Below are 18,272 nucleotides of genomic sequence, written 5' to 3' on the forward strand. Positions count from 1 at the left end.
GTCAGTTTATTTATAGCCACAGCATTTATATTCTTTGTAAATTTTATTTTTTTTGTGATTGTTTTTATAAATTCAAATTTCGGTTGTTGTTTCTAATCATCTTGATCTTCTATGATAAGATCATTTGGGTTCCTGCTAATCTATTTTTTCTTTTTAAATCAACTAATGTTTAAAATTATTTTTTAGCAGGATTTTAAACAATTCATTCTCAAATCGTTTCTATAAAATTGTTGACTTTTTGGTAAATTTATATTTATTCTGTTATTAAACAAATTTGATTGAGGAAGTTGAGTCAATAAAAAAAAAATGTATATCTGTTCTTGGAAAAAACTGTAGAAAATCTTGACATTTGGCAGTTAAATAATTGAATAATAAATAACATAATCAAATAAATTGTTTATAGAAATATCAGTAATGTTAATAATTGGGAAATTAATGGTAATAAATTTTTAATTTTGCATAGCTTTGGAACATGTACAATAATTTTTTTTTTGCCAATTTACAATTAAGCCATCATAAAATAATAGTATTCTTGTAAAGTGCTTATAGCTGATTTTTAGCATATCCTTTGTAGTATTTGATCATTAGTAGCCTAACCTACTAAAATGTTGTGCTAGGTTTTTCGTAATTTTATTAAAATTTACATTGCAGTACTATTAAATGATTATGTTTATTATGTTATAAAAATCTGCATTAACATAGTAAAAAATAACAGTTATATATCACTGTTGTACTACAACAGTGATATATAACTGTTGTAGTTATCTTAGTAATTATTTTCCCTGCTTAAGTATGCATACTTTTCTTTTTGCTTTTTATTAATAGCTAATTTTTAATTCTATTTTAGTAGACTGATGTCACTACACATGTTTTACTGGGTTTGTATGTGTTTATTATTATTATTGTATAAGATTAAGTTAATATTTTAGCTTACTAGTTATGAAGCTTGGCATAACTATATAATTTTAAGTTAATTTGCATGTTACAATATTTTTAAGTAAATTAATATTTATTATGTTAATTTTTATAATTATGACATTCATAGTTGATAATCACTTTGTATTAAAAAATGGTAAGTGTGTTTATTTGCTATGAACACCACTTACTTGAGTTCATAAGATAAATATGTTTTTCATATTATAAAGTGAAATCCAGCGAGTCATAGTACAGATGATACTAACTGCCGATAGTATCTATAATATGAATTATATTGTAGTACTGTTTATTTCTAGTACATTAAATAGTTCATTTACATACTATCAAGTGTAATACAGTAAAATGTTTAAAAGAAAACAAATTGTTTTTTTAATTTATGAGCAAAAAATTAAGTAGTTATTGCAGTTTTTTTTAGAATTTAAGTAGATTTCCTCTGATCCATTGAGAGCCCATCTCTTTCACACTAAAGATAAGAGAACTATTGCATACAGTCATTGTATTAACTAATCACAAATAAATAGTATAAAAAAATAAAATATCGTAAAAGATTTTAATAGGTTCACAAGTGAATATTTTAATATTAAATATTCTTGTACTTTAGTATGCTTTTTTAATTAAATATAATATTTTTCACATAAGTTTCAAACATATTTAATTAAATATATATTTTTTTAAATTTCTCTTTAGATTCATTTATTCTTACAATAAATAAATTTAAATATGTTTATATAAATATATATATATATATTAATTTATGTAAATTAAATTTTTTGTAGTTCATACCTCCTCTGTATGTAAAATCTCGCTAATTAAATAATATAAACTTATTAAGCCACTCCACAAAGTACAGAATTAAAGAACGTTCTTACCTTACTTTTTTTTTTCACATTAAAGCACTTTCAGACATAAGCCCATCTTCAGTAATGTTTTTTTTTCTAAATTTTACTTTTACATTTACACAATAGATGATAACGTATGTTAAACATTTTTTTTTAAACAAAGAAAAAAAAACAATTTTTTTTTTAAATTTAAATCGTTATTAAAATTTCCTTCAACATGCTATCTATATGTTAATACAGTTCTGTAAGATTATCTAATTTATTTAAAATTCCTCATCAATTTATTATCATCTTAAATAATATTTATAAGAATGTCTGCAGATTCATTAGGCTGAATTTACGTTTATATTTATATATATAAAATCTTTCTAAAATTTCTAATTTTTTATTATTACTTTCATATTTAATGTTTATTTTTTCAGTTATTTCCCAAGCTAGTTATATTATCTTTGTTAATTATTAAATGGTCTGCTACATTCGAGAAGCCTATTTTTTTATTTTTCAATGACCTAAAATGTTCATTAAATCTATTTTTAAAAATCCAATTTGTTTTTCAATATATAATTTTTTCATAATTATTCCATTTTATTTTATAATTACCAAAAGAATCGTATTTATTTTTTAAAATTTTATTATTATCGTATTTTTTAATGTTTTATTACATGATTATCAGGTTTATAAGCAGGTTTATATTTTTTTATTATTATAAGCATTAATCAAGTTTTCTATAATTTTATTTATGTTGGAGTAATTTATATAAAATTTTTGTTGTTTTCATTTTAATTTATGGGTTTTAATGTAGTAATGTTTACGTTACTGACGTGTATTTGGAATTATATTTTTTATATATATTATCGATCAATGAGGATATCGATGATATCCAATCTTTATAGCTATATTCTTTACATTATTTATTTCATTATACAATTTTTGTTTATCGTTTATAATTTAGTTCTAAAATTAGGTAGGTTTAAATGATTTTTTAAATCTGTTTCCAATATTCATTATTGTGACCTTAGGATCTAAAAGATATTTCAATTGCTGACTGTTTATGACGATGCAATAAATTCTTAATTCTTCATAAGAAGCAGTTTGTAGATTTACAAGTATTTAAATGGATGAAGAAGATTAGAAAACTGCACGATAACTTTATTTTTCAGGAATTTTATCTAGTTTATTTGTGGAACTCTGTGAGAAACACAATAATTTTTATTAACTTCCAAAGTTAGGGAAAATTTAATTACTTCGATTTTTTATTTACTGAAAGTAACCGTAATTAAATTTTTCAAATTTATATAATTATATTTTAACAATAATTACTATTTTTTAAATGTGATTGATCATTAATTAAATAATAATTATGTTTCTGTTAACATAACCAAATTTAATAAAAAAAAAAAGATTATTCAGAATTGATGAATTTACTTCTTTAATTTTAATATATTCATAGTATTGATATTTATTAATATTTGATAGTGTTAAATTATGTTTATTTAACTGATTAACTAATATTATTTTTAATAGGGAATTGGAAGTCTTTTTAGTGCACTGAAGGTTGTACGATTACTTCGACTTGGTCGTGTAGTCCGCAAATTAGATCGCTATCTGGAATATGGAGCTGCAATGCTCATTCTTTTGCTATGTTTCTATATGCTTGTTGCTCATTGGTTAGCTTGTATCTGGTATTCCATAGGTAAGTGAAATAATATTTTATATTTGCATATGAGTGAATATATATATAAAATGTGTGTGTGTGTGTGTGTGTGTGCGCGCGCACGTGTGTTTTATGATATGATATTAAAAGCTGTGAATAAAATCATTAAAGACAATATTCAGAAAATCGTTTCATTTAACACAAACTTTTCTAGAATTTAATATTAGGTTATATTTATTAAACCATAAAATCACACAATTTTGCTATCTGAAGTTGTTGGAGTTTTTCTATTAACAAGCATCACTTTTTGCTTTCCCCCTAGATAGCGCTATAGCTAGAAAAAGATAAAGTATTGTAGTCGGTCCAATTTGGTCATACGCGGTTTTCACCGGATCTTGACGTTTTGACACCTAACGAACCCAAAAAACCGGATGGACATTTTCCGGATGTTAATGTTCATATGTGTATTCGGAATTGGCCACTAAATCACCTTATATCTCCAGAACTACTGGACCGATTTTGACCAAATTTGGTCTGATTACTTCTATGTGTAGGACATAAATGCCATTAAATTTTCAACTTAAAAGATCAAAGGGTTGAGGCTGTAGAGCAAGGTTACCCTCAGCGTTGCCTAATTAAGGTCATATTTTCCTTAGGCACATTTGTTAAAATTTTAAAATAAGAAAGATGAGCAAAAAAAAAAGTTTTTTTCCAAAATCGCACCCCTACCCCAAAAAAAAGATGTTTTAGTCGTCTGGTATGTTGAGACGTCATAGGAGAGTGGTAAAATTAAATAAATTAATAATATTTTAAGAGTAATAACTGAGTTTGACTGAGTCTGAAACTCGATCGTCCGGTAGAATCGGCACATGGTGCGTTAAGCCTCGCGGCTGCACAAGTCCGCCGACTGTATAAGCGAAATCTGTTCTGTAAGTAGTGAAATTTATTACATTAGTTTAGTTAGTGCGAATGTCGCCACTAATACCGTCACACCCGCGTGAATTAAATACGGTATGCGCGCGCGAGCTTTAGTGAGAATCATTGAATTAAATAAACGAAATTTTTTTCGTTTAAAACAATATTTTATTTAAATAAAATGATAAATATTTTAAATTAAGTTGTGTGTGTCAGCCGTGCAACAGAAACAATCCACAGCTGTGGGACTTCCCCGGAACGCGGATTTAGCCGCGTCTTTTTTAAAACTTTTCCTAAAACACTTTGACATATCCCACACTCAATTGATTGATATCTTTCAGAGTCTTCCTCTTGGGCATCTTCCCTCACCAAATTTTACCAGTTCTATTAAACCTACTCATCTCATTACATGTTCAAATCGATTGGATTCATCTATTAATTTTTATAGTTTCTCATTCTGTTTTTCTTAATCTTACCGGTCTTCATGTTAATTTCATTGCTCTGTTCTGGATATTTCCTTGTTCTATACTTGTGGGTCGCATACACATTTTTCTTATATATCAAAATAAGTTAATAATATGGCATGTGCCTTGTTATATATTTTTGAGACCTCATCATTCCATAACAAGTTCCTCACAACCTGGAAGAATTTTCTTTTTCCAGTTTCCAAACCTGCTATTTTCTTACAGTTCACTCTCCAAATACACAAAGCTTTAATTAAGCCAGTGCATCTCCCCTTAACTTTATAAGTTGTTCTCTTCCTTTTAATTGTACTTATTCTACTTTTTTTAATCTCACTATTCTGTGCATCTAGTTGTTTTTTCACAGACTAGACTATTATTTTATAATTTTGTGCTTATTAAAATATTTTCCTTACAATTGAATTCTGGAATTATCTCATTTTTATAAAAATTGTTAAACTGTTAAAACTGCTTAATTATTGTGTATTAAAATCTGTTCTTGTTTTTCTTCCACTTGATATAAGAACAATGGCATTGCACCATTTTGCAGTATTTATCAGAACAGTAATAATAATTTTGTTATCTCCTAAAACTTATAAATTTTGCTACCAGAATTACCAGTAGGATAAATATTTGCTAAAATACATCAACCAATTGGCCAATTTATTTTTATCATTATCTTCTTTGAATGATAATTTTTCACATCATAAATTTAATAAATGTGACAAATGATCTCAAGATGATGCATGAAAAATAAATAAATCAACAAGTACTATTTTTGTTTATTAACAATTACAATGTGACCAAATAAACTTACAATTTATATCATAAAAAGAGTTAATTAAAAAAAAAAGTAAAAGCAAATCTATAAAATGAATCATGAGTCAAATTTTTATGAATTTAAACTGACAAATTACGTATCTCAACGAGGTCATATGTTTGTTTTTGTTCAACAGTTGTATTGTTATTCATTACTTATTTTCTTATAATAAAGAAATTTTTTGTAGGACGGTCTGATGCTGATAATGGAATACAGTATTCATGGTTATGGAAATTGGCAAACGTAACACAAACACCATATTCATATATTTGGCCGAATGAATCACAATCACCAAACGGTGGGCCAGAATTAACAAACGGTCCAACAAGAAAAACTATGTATGTGACTGCTCTTTATTTCACTATGACTTGTATGACTAGTGTTGGTTTTGGTAATGTTGCTGCAGAAACTGATAATGAAAAAATATTCACCATCTGTATGATGATAATTGCAGGTAAGTTAATAAAGAGTCGTAAAACAAGTTTTATTGATTTAGTACATTAAAATTTTTGTTTTTAGTTTTACAATGATGAGATTCCATTTATATACTTTAAAATGTAATTTGTTTCCTTTCTCACCATTAATAAAAATACTTTTTTAAATGCATGTTTACTCCATGTTAAAATGCAGTTTGTGAAATTAATCAAGAGATAATCTACAAGTGCAGAATTTATTTAGCCATTTTTCATTAATGGTTGTTATAAATTTGTTTGTAAATGACAAAGTTTCATATTGAATTCTTAAATGTTCATCATTATTATGAGAAGAATAAGAAAAATAAATAAAAATTTATTTCTTAACCCGAGTGTGTTTTAAAAGATTTTTTTAGAAAATTACAAAACAAATATAAATACAAAAATAAATAATTCTTCATGAAAACAAATAATAATAAGATGAAACAGTTTTTGGCAGAAAGATGAGGTGGAAAACTATTAAAGTTTTATATTGACACTATTACTTTCATTATAAACCCAGATTTTATAAATGAATACACTAAATGAGCAGCCCTTACCTCTTGTGAAAATTTTCCTTTCATGACCCATATAGAGTTTGTTATTTGCACTAACAGTCAGGCTCATGTCTTAGGCTTTGTGTTTATTTATTTATTTTTTTAATTTTGTATGCTCTAACTACATTTAATGAGATATTGTTAAAAGAAAAGTAAGAGTAATTTAAAAAATTGTTTGAAAAAAGATTAGTTGTATATTTTCAGTAATTTTTCTTATACTCATGTTAGGAACACTTGACTAAAATATTGGATGACCTTTACTTATAAAATTTGCATATATGTATATATTACATATATATATATATATATATATATATATATATATATATATATATGTATGTGTGTGTGTGTGTGTGTGAATCCAGAGATCTGCAGGATTTCTTGTCTGCAATGGTTTCTAATGTAATGGTTTTAAGTTAAGAAGTAAAGGATTAGCTTGAATTAAAATTTAAGATGAAGACACTCAATATTTTTGAGTTTGGTTATTAGATAGTTTTAAGTGTTGTCCAGCTGAAGCCCTGACTGCATTTTGATTTTCCTTAGTATTTTTCTAAAACTTGTCTAGATCTCCTGTTTCTTACATGGCCAATTTTAATTTCACCAGTAATCAACATTTGGCCTCTTAATCCTTTCATTATGAATTAATGCAAGTTTTTCTATCGTAGAACTGGAATTTGCAATAACATCTTATTCAAACATGAAATACTCTTACCTACAATTTCTTTTGATTGCATTATTATAAATTTTAAGAGGCATCAATTGGTATCATTATTTACTACTATTAGGTTCTAACAGCATGATTTAAGCTGCATGCAACTTCAGTTAACCTATGGTAAACATTTTATAAAGTGTAAGTAAAGCATCTTTCAGTTTCCAGGATGCTACTTTCTGAGACATTTCAAGTGTTGAAACTGGTAGATTTGTCAAATAAGACGGTTTACAACCTTATCCAGAGTTTAAGCTTTAATTTGAGTTATTTTTGTGCATTAAGTTTATTTTAAAAAGTATTTTTTTATTAGATCTTATTAAAAAAGAATGTATGAAGTGGAAACTTTAAAACTAGCACCTAAGGAGGGATAAAAATTAGATTAGGATTAAATGACAGTAATCATTTTCCATATATTTACAATCAATTCTAAGTTAGAGGTTATAGAGGAGTATCAGTGGATCGGGAAATTACAAAGTTTTATGTACAGTAAATTCATCTATTCATACAAACTTTTAAACAGATGAATAAATTTTATATACAAAAGCTTTTAAACAACCTTGACATCATTTTATTTCTTAAAATACCTTTAACTGATCGGCATTTTGCAGTAGATACTTGGTAACACTAATTCCCATCACTTGATAGTTCACTCATCACTCTGTTAGTTTCATTGCTTTAATTACTGTATTGTCTAAGGTGCTGACATAATGAATACCTGGGTTTTCAATTACCTCCAGAGGAAAAAACCACACTTTGAAAAGATAGTTGTTCTGGCTGGCTGCATGATGTTCCTGTACTGAGTTATAATTAGTAAACAAATTATGCAAAACTATGAGCACATGTAGAGTGGCTTATTATACCTCTATCTTGCTGTTTTCATCAAATGACTAGGTTATTGGTTGACAGATAAAAAATCTTATTACATGTAAACATAACAAGGTCTGGTGACAATCAGAGCTTTTTTCTGTTATCAAAATAAATAGGAATTTAAAGTCCAATAGTTCAGTAGAAAGAAATTGTATATGATGTACAGTATGATGTTGTGTTCTTTGAAAATGTGATTTGGTCTTTCATGAAGTGCTGTGGAGTTTGCAGGAGGACAGGTAGAAGTTCTGTTTTTTTGACAAAACCTTAAAAATGAAAATGAACATCATTGCTCGTCAATAAATTATTTACCAATTCTTTGTATTCATTAATCAACTGTAAAGTCTGGCAAAAAATTACTTTGATTTTAGTCTTTCTGTGTAATACATTATAATTTTAATTTTGTAGGTATGAAAATGTAGTAGATCGTTTATAAAATTTGCTGAATGTTAGTTTCAGACAATCCAGGTAACCCAGAGTGATGTGACACATTCAGTGGTCTCTGTTGTACTGTTTATTCTCAGTTGAATATCATGTGTTGAACACATTGATTTTACACAGCCTCCTTTCTTTTTTTGTGTTTAGCTGGTGGCTTCAGAACAACCTAAGTCTTGATAACATTGATTGATGGAACAAAATTATTGTGATGTCTTTGAAATTCATGCTGAAAACAGCATCAAAAAATTATTACAGTGTTTTGTAAAGAATTTTTTCCAAAAGCATGTTGCACTGCGCCTCATTACTCTACTGCCAGTAATCAGTTTAAGCTGCAGAGCAGTAGTATCTCTATCCCTTACCCAAGCGAAAGCAACTAGAAAAAAGGAACTTGCTAAATCATCCGGTTCACTGACACACCTTATTGTTTTTATTATTTGCTGTCAATTAAAAATTTACTAATTTTTTTTTTTTTTTATTAAATCATTTCAATTACAAATTTAAAGTAACAAAATCAAATTTTTTACAGCTTTACTTTACGCAACCATATTTGGTCATGTAACGACAATAATACAACAAATGACATCAGCAACAGCGAAATATCATGATATGTTGAATAATGTACGTGAATTTATGAAGTTACATGAAGTACCAAAAGCCCTATCAGAACGTGTTATGGATTATGTTGTATCAACATGGGCTATGACAAAAGGATTAGATACCGACAAGGTAAATCAGGTCAGGCAAGTCACCAGACATTTCCCATCTCTCTTCTATTCTTTTCCATTTTATTCCGCTACTATCGCTTCTTCACCACCATTTTTAACTCCTTTCTTCTATACTTAATCTTCTTATTTCATTTTGTTTCCTTTATTTGCTACATTATAATTGAATGATGGTAATGCTATTTGGTATGGCTATAATTAATGTAATAATTATTATTATTATAAGTGCATATTACACTCTTATAAAATAATATAATTAAATATCATTTATTTATTAGCTCATGTTAAAAATTTTTATCTTCAGTCAAGTATGTTAAACGAAAAATATTTAACAAAATTTATTGTATTTATGCATATGAGTTATCATAAAAAAAATATGATAAGTAGAAAAATAATATTTAATATAATAAAATAAATTGAAAAAATCTGCAGAATTGAAGTTTTTATGAATGCAAAAAGAAAAGAGAATGCATGTGCTGAACAGAAGAACAAAAAACTCAGTGTAGTGAAAGAGTGAAAGAGGAGAAAGATGGAAAATAAGGAAGGAATTAAAATGATGTGCATGGTCTTATGCAGGCCGGCCTTTTCAAAAAATAATAATAAACTGCATTACTGTTTTTAAAGAGCATTTTTGAAGAGAAAAATTTTCTGCTAAATTTTCATGTTGTATTTAAACTTTATTATGGTTGGTAGAGTAGAATATTTCTACTCTATGGACAAATAAAGTTAACAGAAAGCTGTACATTAAATGTCTGCTTACGTGAAAATTTATGATAGATGTTCTTTGAAGAAGTCCGTTTTTAACAAATGTGTACATTTAAATCAATTATACAAATGATATAACAAATTTAAGGAATAAAATGGAAATATCAAAAAATATATCTTTTGCAAGAAAATATATATACATTGTTGAGATAAATTGTTTGTTTTACAAAAAAAAACAATTTGTAATCTTAGTTACATCTCAGTAGATTATCTTATTTAATATTGTGTTGACCATTCATGAGACAGTACTATTAAAAGAATCTGAACAATAAATAATTAAAATTTGTACAATTTGGTGTCTTGTTTATTAGTATGTATTATCAGTTATTAAAAAACTATAAATATTTTTTTCTAAATTTCACATACCCTAATATATATATTTTTAACAAACTTCAATAATTTGATATATATTGTGTGCTAAAGGTGTATACTCTTCATCAAACAAATATACTTCAATAATAATTTTTTTTTTTATTGTATAAAATTAGTTATTCTGGTAATCCCTCTGTAATATTTTTTCAAACAAACAATTATGGAAGTTTTCTCAGATAAAAAGTTGATTTATCTAATTAAGCCGTCTGAAGTTATCTTTCAATTTTATATTATCATTATTATTTTATCTTACAATAAAGCATTATTGTACACAGCTTAATGTTATTCTGATGTATATAGTACCTTCACAGGATAATTCAAGAAAACTAGCAGGAAACTTAGGTAAATTAGGTTAATTGTAAAAAAAAATACAATTAACGTTTTTTGCCATCTTTGTAACCATCCTTAGCCTCAGGATGGTTACAAGATGGCTAAAATGTTATGAAGTAAGTTTTTTAGAAAACCAGTTATTTTGTAGTATGGTTTAGACAGCTAACAGTCTAGAATGATTACATAGCTTGTTAACACTTTTTCTTATTTATATCAGGTGCCAAGATTCTCATCTTTTCATTTTTTGCAAACAGTTTTGTTTTAAATACATATTATAAGTAAGTAATAAATAAAATATACATAAAAATAAGTTATTTTTTTAAAAATAAAACATTCTATTAAAAAAGAACCACCTAATAGCAAAGAGTAGAATATATTTTTTCAATTCATCTGTAAGTTTCAGCTTTCAGTGGAAAATTAAGTTAGTAAATTATTGATGTTTTTAATTTGGTGGTAAAATTTAATGATCTGTAAAAGTTTTTTTTGTTTTTTTTTAATTTATAAGGTAGTATTTTTTAGGCCAGTTTCATTATTATTTGTATAAATATTTTATATTTTATTGTGCTTAATATCATTTATATAGAAGGAATATACAGTTTTGTTCCAGTAATTTGTTAAAAACCAAATTAAAGGAAGAACTTACTTTAGGTAGAGATTGAAGAAGATATGTTGTACCAAATGTTTTGTTGTGACTTTGTAAATGTTTTAGCAAGTAAATAAAAATTGCTATTAAATCTTTTGTGTTGTTAAATAATGTAAAACATTAACAAAGATTTATAAAATAAAAAATAAACCATTTTTACCAATTCTGTGAAATTGCAATGGATTTCACAGATTATCCACTCATAGGTTCCCTACCTTCTGACTACAGAACTTGAACAGTCTGGGTTTAGCATTGAATCTGAAGGAAGTAGCTCTCCTTAGTTCAAATATTTAAAATAATTTTTTTTAAAAATGATAATGAAATACATTGCATTAGAATTTCACAAAAACCTTTCATAATCGTTCAGTCAAAGACCTTTCTAAAAATATTAATATTCAGTACCTTTTTTTTTTTTTAATGTTTAAAAGTTAGTGACTGTTTGGCTAATGCAAATACTAAATTAATTTAAAGAAAATCATGTGATTATAAGAAAAAAAAATTAAATTAGGGAAAATGTAGTGATAAACTAGAAGATATTTTAGAACATTAAGGAGTGCAAGACACTCACTGCACAAGTCACAGTGGTGAAGTTTAAAAGAATATTGATTTTTAAAAGAAAATGTAAGGTAATGAGAATTTTTTTGTAGGGAGAGTACTGTGTGAGAAAGCTACTTGTACACCACCTGTTTGGTAAAATTATTTTTTTTTATATGATATGATGTCTAGAATAAAATACTCGTATCTTCTTGTGTTCAATAGACCCGTGCATGCACATAATTTTTTGGTGCAGTTTTTTCAGTACTATTCTCTTAGTTTTAATTTAATTATTTATTAAACAATATTTATTGTTATTTTCAGAAACACTACTTATTAACTATATTATGGGTAATTCAATATTTAATGTTTTTTTTTAAAAGTAGACATTTTTTACTGCATTGTTTTAGAATTGTCCAGTTACATATAACATGAATTATTATTATTGTTATTATTACGAAACAGTTTTAGGCTACAAATATCTATTAACAATGAATTCAACTAAATAAAAGTAACATTCAGTGTAGCATATAAATCAATTTTATATATCAAATATTTTATTCACTTCATGAATTTTGATTGAAGGTTATGCATAACTGTCAATAATCGTAAACTTTCAAAATGATTAACACTTAACTTAATGTTATACATGCAGAAAAAGAGACTTCCACTTTTTATAAAATTAACTCAACCTTAACAGAACAAGTGCTTTTACTTTTTTTAAAAAAAACCTTATACTGTTATATTAAACTATGCCCTTACTTCCTTGCTGTATGGTTTATAGATTGATTAAGCTATATTGCTATTCAGTGTTTGTTACAGAAATCAGTAAGATAAAATCATGGGTCAAATATTATGATTAAAAAAATTAGTTATGTTTTATTGGATCTGAAAGCCCATGTTTATGGTGTACTTTGGCTTTTAGACTTCTATTAATGACATTGTTTCATAAATGGTTCGTTTTGAAACTAGCTAAGACATTAGCTAGTTTCAAAACTAGCTAATTAACTGTTATGCTGTAATTGAGCTTAAAGCCCAATTTAAACAACTGTTGTTGTAAAAATTGATATTTTCTTTCTTCTCTCAACATTCTGTTCAATTAAATAAAATTTTATTAACTGATTCTCATGATAAATATGCTTGACTGAAGTTGTAAATAATAATATTTTTCTGTATAAAGAAAAATATTTATATTCAATATAACTTAATCAGTAAGTTTGTTATTTTGTAACTATACTTACTGGAAAACAATATAAATTGAAAACCTATATAAAGAGTGTGGTATTATAACTTAAACGATTATTATTTACTTTTTTTTTAATTTAAAAAATCAACATTTCTGAAAGATTCCACCACGCAATTGTTGTTATTTTTTTGTGGTAGAATTTAAAAAAAATTGTTATAGAAAAAAATTACTAATAAATAAATAATAGAAATCTATAACCTATTTATAACAAATTAAAGAAATGAAAATGTTTATTACTTCGCTTTTAATTTAACTTTTTTTTTTTTTAAGAACAATATGTTCAAAAAACTGTCTCACTTTGTAGTTGATTAAATTCCAAAAATTTGCATCATTTCAGCTGTCATGTGAGGTGATCACATTTTGTTATTTTAACTCAGGAAGACACCAAAAAATTTAGCTATTTTATAAAAAGGTAATGTAGAATTTCAATCACAATGTGTTAGGTGTTACAGTAGTAGACTGTAAATATATTCAATATTCATAACACTCTTTTCAGCAAATATTAAAACACAAGGTATGATGAGTGTTAATTGCGTCAGAACAAGATTAAGGTAAAAAATATGTCAATTGCCTTCTAAATTTTAGTGATCCGTACTAGTAAGGAAATAAAGTTGAACAACATTCTTGGTATTGCTTTCTTAGGTTTAATCCAAACTTTTTCTTTAAACACTCTATGTATGTGATGCTAATTAAAGTATAAAATAAAAATAACTTATTATTTTCCTGGAAGAAAACTTTTTCTATACTACTGCTTTTCTTAAGAATCATGGCTATTCCTTTTCTCATTTTCTAATAACTAGTAAACTTCTGAAATCATTTAATATTACTAAAATAAACAATATTTAATGCATCCTTATTTGATAATCTCAAATATTTATATCAAATGTTAATCATGTTTAACATTATTTTGTTGGAAATTTCATTTCACACTGAAAATTCCACTATATCGCTGATGGTAACTTAAGAATAATTTGTATAATGGAAAGATTTTGTTTGACTAACAAAAGAATAATACTAAAAACAGATATCATTAATGTACAGTAATTAGTTTTGGAATCAATCATTAGATATTCACAATGTACTTCTTAAAGATCATTCATATTAAATCTTCTTTTTGTAAAGACTAGATATTTGTTTGATTCGATGGTGTTTCAAATATAAACAAACATTGCCTGATATAAACTTTATTTACAATTATATTGTAGTTTCCCATAACTTTAGTCTAAATTTCAGTTTCTTAGTTACAGTATCAGGTTTTTTGATAATTTTTACATTTCAGGGTCAACTAATTCATCCAGACCCAAAAAACATATGTCTATATGTATAATTTATGCGTACTTTTGTACGCCACACTGTGTTTTCCTTATATCTCGGGATTGACAGAATTGATTTTCTTCAAATTCGGCTCAAATATTTCTATATATGGGGCATTGATCCTAATAATTTTTTTACAAAATTTGTTAAGGAAGTAGAGGGATATCACAAAAACCAATCTCAATTTTCTTCAAAGACTTTTAGAGGAAACTTTGTTAAAGCAAATTTGTTATTTACAATGCGTATATAGATAATGCCAAAAAAATTTTAACTCCCACCTTCTAAAATTGAAATATGTATTTTGTTCTTTTGCTCTATCTCCTTTCAGTTTAAATATTCTTCAAAAATTGTTTGTAAGTATATACTTGAAACTATATGTAGAACTGTCAAAAATGTTTACTTTTTTTTTAAATTGTAAACTTCAGACCTAAAATGCAAAAAAGGTTTTGGAAAATTTGTTTTCTAATTTTAGCCTCTACTGAAGGGGTGTTTCATTTAAAGACAACCTTACTTAAACAGATTTGTTAAGCTTAACCTAAATATGAATATTTTTAGAAAACCTTTTCTTAAAATTTACACCTCAATGTATATATTCTGGTTTTGTATTTTTGGAAATTATTTTACATGAAATAATTTTTCCTAATTACAGTCTTGTATTCAACAAACACACATTTCCTAATTTTTCTTGAAGTCTAGTCAAAATTTCCACTTCATTTTAGAGATCATTGTGGAAGTTTTTTCTAACTTCTTCCTTAGAAATTATTACAGTGATCAGCAAATAAATAAGAGGTTAGTTATAGTATAATTTAAAAGTTTAAATATTTCTGCCATCTTACTTTGTGATATCATGCTTGTGCATGGTATCACACACTTGTTACAGCAAGGAAAGGAACAAAATTCTCATTTATATTTGAACTGGTCTTGTAAAACTACATATGAATAAAGTTACTTACTCATTTATTTATAAATTGAATATTATAATTTAATTTGCTTTGAACGGAATAGTATATGAATTATTATAGATACTGAATTTTGATGCCTGATTAGAAAAATGTTTTTGTAATAGCAACAGTTTTTCATTTTTGTTTTTAAGAGAAAAATAGAACATATTCTTTACAAAGGGTTTTTTAATATGTAGATAAAATTTTATTACATAGTGATGTTTTATTAACAGTTAAATTGCCCATAGAAGTTTTGCTGCATTATCATTTGCTTTACTCTCTACTTCATAACTCCTCAAACAACAAATTTTGACATGCTGTTTATATAAATAGTAAGAATTTAATTTACATAAATGTATAAAATAGTGATAGTACTTTTTTATTAAAAAAAAAAAATTAACCGCTCAGTTTGTAAATACATGGAATTGTGCTTTTAGATGGTTTAAGCACTATTATCCAGCTTCTTCATCAGTGAAGTTATTGTTGATGGACTCTATCTTGATAAGGTTAGAAAACCTATTTGATATGTGGTAAAGTGATATACTTGATTTTGTTATTTATTTAATATGTTAATTTTATTAAATTTAATATTTTGTAATTTTTTTTTATTTCATATTATTCAAGATTTTCATATCATCTTAAATGTCACATGTAAAATTAAAATACCCATTAAATATATCATTAACTACAAAGCAACTGCTGCATTCATACTAGCTAAGCATATGAGCAAAACTGTTGAGATTATGAGTTTATTATCACTTTGGAACAGTTCATATATGTTCTCTGTATATTAGATACTATAACCACAATAATTGCAGGTGTCCAAAAGACAAAGGCACTTCTAAAAATGGCATAAAAGTTTCCAAAAATAACAAGAATTACTGCACCATGATTACTGAGGAGTGAAGTGGCCCCCTCTGTCAGTTTCATTATACTAAGAAACATTAAAAACATAATATATTATACTAATTAAAAAAAATGCATGATACTAACTCGTGTGAATAAAAAAATGTTTAAGTAAAATTCCTAATATTTCTAAAACATGAGTCAGGTTCAGAACCATAAGCAAAACTAAGAACATTATATAAAATATATATATATATATATATATATATATATATATTATTTATTTATTTTATCAACCTAAGTACAGTACAATAAATAAAGTACTTACCTATTTTATCATTTTCTCTTTTTAGTAATGCCAATTAATCTGTCATATTTATGTTTCTTAAATTGAGTGTTTCTATTGTTTCCTTCACTCTCACTACTAAATATTATTGATATAAATTAAAAATGACTTATAAAAATGAAGCAAAAACAAAACTGAATAACAGCAAAAATATCACAGTGTAATAATTAGATTAACAACAAACTAAGTTGCTATATGAGGTTGGCTATAGAATAACCTGTATTATGAGTAATGATTACTGTTTAGCCAGCACCAACATGAGAATAGAGTTGTAGTTTGAGGCACGCAGAGAGAAGTAGCAGTCTCCTTTGCCTATCTGTGTTTCTCACACATATGTATGTAACATCAGTCTCTCTCTCACACACACAATAGTAGCTCACCACTACTGCATTCTTTAGAGCTTTATTCTCCTTGTGAGTGAACAGTATCTTCATAAAAATAGGATGAATATTTCGAGCACAGATAATGATCTGTGGAATTTTCTCTTTTTTGCGTATTCAGTGAACTAATTCCCTTCTTTGCTTGTTCAGAATTTTACAATACATCTGTCTACTTACAGTTGAGCTTGATTTTTGCTACAGTAAATGAAAAGAATGATGTAGATCATCTTTTAAGATTCAAATGATGCAAAAAAACAGAAATTAGAAAAAATGGACTACATTCATTTCTCTCCTGTATCCTTCACGTAATGCATAAAACATAGATCTCAGTATACTTGAATAATATGAAATTTTAAAACTTTCAACGAGAAAATATATTAAATGAACAAACACAATTCAAGTAAATATAAAAATATATTAAAGCTGTTTTCAAACCAGTTCAAGATGGGCATAGCAGCAGTTGACATTACATACAGAACACAATTGAAATCGTGAAAAAACTTTTAGAAAACACATTTTACAAGTATAAATTGAAAAATTTTATGTTTTTTTATTTTTTTCATTTTTAAGTTTAATTATAATGGCATGCTTATTAACATATTCATTTATATTTAAACTGTTTTGAGGAGTGGTGAAATGATAAGCATGTAGTTTGATACAATGCTAGTAATCTGTTTTGTTAGCACAATTCATTCATGAGACAGATTTTTTTTAACAATCACACTGTCATTTAATGCAAATTAGTTGATCTGTATGTCATAGTAATAGAATGTAGTTTTTTACCACTGGCTTAAAATTTTTTTTTTTTGTTTTTTTATAAAAAAATCTGTTTTATAATCTTTGTAGTCCAAAATGGAAAGAATTGAAAATTTAGCTTTAGCTCAGTGACATCTGATCATCTTCATTAGTGAAAATTTTTATATACTACTAGAATAAAACTTCCTGAGTTATTTTTCATTAGCCTATGTTTCTGAATATTACCTATCAGTCTTTTCAAGGAACTTCATTATACTTCAGTTTAGTTTCTGGATATCTAATTTCTTTTTATCTTATTCCCTTTCTGTGTATATAGGTAGTTTACATTTAGTTAAAGCTACTTTGATGTCATTTCATACGTATCATTCATTTTTAATCTTTGGTTCAGTGTTTACCTCACATGCATTCTTTTTATATTGATGAGTTTAGTTT

General features: G+C 26.1%; 1 protein-coding gene across 3 annotated transcripts in view; it reads left to right on the plus strand.

Moving 5' to 3' along the window:
• The window catches only part of LOC142331129 (potassium voltage-gated channel protein eag-like), a 754,244-nt gene that overhangs the window by 711,066 nt on the left and 24,906 nt on the right, over nucleotides 1-18,272 (plus strand). For all 3 annotated transcript variants that reach the window (XM_075376818.1, XM_075376819.1, XM_075376820.1), the window contains exons 8-10: nucleotides 3,300-3,468; nucleotides 5,813-6,079; nucleotides 9,172-9,371. In XM_075376818.1, coding sequence (XP_075232933.1) covers nucleotides 3,300-3,468; nucleotides 5,813-6,079; nucleotides 9,172-9,371 — 636 coding nt within the window. The remainder of the gene's footprint in view (nucleotides 1-3,299; nucleotides 3,469-5,812; nucleotides 6,080-9,171; nucleotides 9,372-18,272) is intronic.

Source organism: Lycorma delicatula, chromosome 10 (genome assembly GCF_047948215.1).
Source record: "Lycorma delicatula isolate Av1 chromosome 10, ASM4794821v1, whole genome shotgun sequence".
NCBI classification, from domain to species: Eukaryota; Metazoa; Arthropoda; class Insecta; order Hemiptera; family Fulgoridae; genus Lycorma; species Lycorma delicatula.